Source organism: Priapulus caudatus, unplaced genomic scaffold (genome assembly GCF_000485595.1).
Source record: "Priapulus caudatus unplaced genomic scaffold, Priapulus_caudatus-5.0.1 Scaffold3877, whole genome shotgun sequence".
Taxonomy (NCBI): Eukaryota; Metazoa; Priapulida; class Priapulimorpha; order Priapulimorphida; family Priapulidae; genus Priapulus; species Priapulus caudatus.
Window position 1 is genome coordinate 3207 of NW_014580938.1, and position 1723 is coordinate 4929.

General features: G+C 61.3%; 1 protein-coding gene across 1 annotated transcript; it reads left to right on the forward strand.

Annotated features, from left to right (window-relative positions):
* The first annotated feature begins 285 nt into the window (after positions 1 to 285).
* Positions 286 to 729, forward strand: LOC106819637 (forkhead box protein O1-A-like). The gene is made up of 2 exons (XM_014824242.1): positions 286 to 352; positions 416 to 729. The coding sequence occupies exons 1-2, from the start codon at positions 286 to 288 to the stop codon at positions 727 to 729; spliced, it is 381 nt and encodes a 126-aa protein (XP_014679728.1).
* The last annotated feature ends 994 nt before the right edge of the window (positions 730 to 1723 follow it).

Below are 1723 nucleotides of genomic sequence, written 5' to 3' on the forward strand. Positions count from 1 at the left end.
GCACACGCACGCACGCACGCACGCACGTACACAGGGATAGAGGTAAAACACGCACGTACGCGCACACGCACGCACGCACGCACGCACGTACACTATGCTATGTTCCAGGAACCAGGAAGCGGAATCCCCCCATCGCACATCGTCCGAACACCACCGAACATCACCGAACATCACCGAACATCCGGAATCGAGTTTCCACGACCCGACCGATGACGTCGCCGTGGACCGCCGCGACACCCGCCGCAGGGCGCTCGTGATCCTCCCCGCTCGACCGACCGAACCGTCATGGACGAGAACTTCGACACGTTCCTGAACTACGAGGTCGATCCGAACTTCGACGACGACGACGAACGCTCGATGCGCTCGCGCTCGCACACCTGGCCGCGCCGCCGCGCCCAACCCGACCCCCCGCCAGGGGGCGCCTCTGCCGCCGCCGCCGGCAGCGGCAACCCCAGCGAGGAAAGCCTCGAGCCGAGCGAGGAAAGCCTCGAGGAAGCGACCGCGGCGGCGGCGGCGGCGGCGGCGGCGCCTCCCCCGAAGAAGGGCGCGGGGAGGAGGAACGCGTGGGGGAACTTGTCGTACGCGGAGTTGATAACGAGTGCGATCGAGCGATCGGAGAATCGGAGGCTGACGCTGAGCGAGATCTATTCGTGGATGGTTCACAACGTGCCGTACTTCCTAGACAAGGGAGACACGAACAAACAAGCTCGGCTGGCTGGAAAGGTGTAGTGAGAGCGGGAGAGGAGGGAGGTGAGGGGAGGAGTGGAGGCAGGAGGAGTGGGGAGGGGAGAGGGGGAGGGTCTACTTTTAGATGGTTCACAAACGTGCCGTACTTTTTCCTAGACAAGGGAGACCACGAACAGCTCGGCTGGATGGAAGGTTGATGAGAGGGGAGGGGGTGGTGGTGGAGGGAGGAGGGAGGAGAAGGCGAGGAGGCAGGGGGTAGGGTCACTACTTGTAGAATGGTTCACTAACGTGCCGTACTTCTGCTAGACCGAAGGGAGACACGCAACAGCTTGGCTGGATGGAAGTGAGGAGAGGGGGAGGGGAGGAGGTGAGGAGGAAGGGAGGAGGAAGCGTGGAGTGGATGGAGGGAGGTGGTGAGGGCGGAGGGTCTCCTCTGTGGATTGTTCACCACGTGCCCGTAACTTCTAGACAAGGGAGACAGAACAGCGTCGGCTGGACTGGAAGGTGAGAGAGCGGGAGGGGGAGGGAAGGCGAAGGAAGGAGGAGGCGCAGGAGGGAGGAGGAGGATGAGGAGGGGGGGAGGGTCGTACACTGTGTTGGAGTGGTTCACAACGTGCCAGGTTACTTACCTAGACAAGGGAAGAACAACGACAGCTCGGACTGGCATGGAGAGTGAAGAGAGGAGGAGGGGGAGAGGTGAGCGAGCGGAATAAGGGGGAGAGGGGTGGGGGCGAGGATGGGAGGTCACTCGTGGACATGGGGTGTCAACAAGTGAATTAACGCGAACGTTGCGACGGTAACCTTCCTTGAGACAAGGGAGACACGAAATCGAAGTAGCTCGGTCTGGATGGAAGGTGAGAAGGGGAGGAGGAGGTGGTGAGGGAGGTAGGAGGAGGAGGAGGGGGATGGGAGAGAGGGGAATGGGGTCTACTGCCCGTGAATGGTGCACCAATCGATGATATTCTACAGTCTATCTATCTATTGCCATCTATCCGTCCGTTCACGTCGTCCGTCGTCTTTGTTCGTCCGTCGTCGG